We start from the raw sequence: 981 nt of genomic DNA on the forward strand, positions 1-981 counted from the left end.
TATGTTCAGTCTTCTGAGTTAAAGAAAATATTTAATGAATGTTTATATGATGTTCCAATTTATTTACTGCACGTGTGAGTTTATAGCATAATTTATAATATTACTCTTCTACATATATTGCATCAAGACATGCCATGTTGCTACTATAACAAATTTATTATTTATATATATTTTTATTATAAAATACAATCAAAATATAATATAAGTTTCATTTAATTTTTTTTAAATAAATTACAAATAAAATCCTCTTTAGTTTTATTTGGTCTTCATATGAGCTCCCAATTTGGAAACTTGTGGTTTATTGCACTGATTTTGTACTGAAACTTGGGTCTGAGATAGACAGTAAACACTCTACGTTTCTAAATGAAAGGATGTCTATTACGATGTTTCTTCTTCGGGTACTCATAGCCTTCGAACTCATCGTCTACTTCTACATAGTGATGTTTCTTTGGTTCATGATGTTCCTTCACGGGAATTGGTATCGGTAGCGGAACCTTTTTAATGACAGTTTTTGTATGGACGTGTGTGTGATGTTTAATCGGTACATGTATTCGAATTCTATGAGATATTTATTATAGCAGAACACAAAAATATATTTATTTATACCAATTTTCAATACACTTACTTATATTTTTCTTTGGATGGATAACCAACAGTTAAAGTCACCATAATTATTACCAGAAAGAGTAGTGTAAACACCTGAAAAATGATTTATATACAATTATCTTAATTGAAATGTTACATGTCTCATTTATTTTTATTTAATGATTGATTAATTTTTAATCAATCATTAATTAATTGATTAATTAATTTAAAGTCTATTAAGCAAATTATTTAAATTAGTTGTATTTGTATTATTTTAATTTTTATTTAATTGTTAAAAGTAATTAAATAATAAAAAAAGATATTTCGAAATCATTAAGTAAATTAATAAAATTGAATTGTTAATTGGTTTAGTATGTTGACATCAAAAGTTTAATG

General features: G+C 24.7%; 1 protein-coding gene across 1 annotated transcript; it reads right to left on the reverse strand.

Annotated features, from left to right (window-relative positions):
- Window positions 1–253: 253 nt before the first annotated feature.
- Window positions 254–693, reverse strand: LOC119678061. Its single transcript, XM_038089709.1, has 2 exons — window positions 626–693; window positions 254–558 (listed from the first exon to the last, which is right to left on the reverse strand). Exons 1-2 carry the CDS (start codon window positions 667–669, stop codon window positions 360–362), a joined length of 243 nt encoding a protein of 80 aa, XP_037945637.1. The 5' UTR covers window positions 670–693; the 3' UTR covers window positions 254–359.
- Window positions 694–981: the final 288 nt, after the last annotated feature.

This window comes from Teleopsis dalmanni, chromosome 2 (assembly GCF_002237135.1).
Source record: "Teleopsis dalmanni isolate 2A chromosome 2, ASM223713v2, whole genome shotgun sequence".
In the NCBI taxonomy this organism is placed as follows: Eukaryota; Metazoa; Arthropoda; class Insecta; order Diptera; family Diopsidae; genus Teleopsis; species Teleopsis dalmanni.

Excerpts from the sequence above, each read along its gene's own strand:
- LOC119678061 (XM_038089709.1), bottom strand. The coding sequence starts at position 669 with ATGGTGACTTTAACTGTTGGTTATCCATCCAAAGAAAAATATAA. Across the intron at positions 559-625 it reads CCATCCAAAGAAAAATATAA|AATTCGAATACATGTACCGA; the intron begins GTAAGTGTATTG and ends AATATCTCATAG.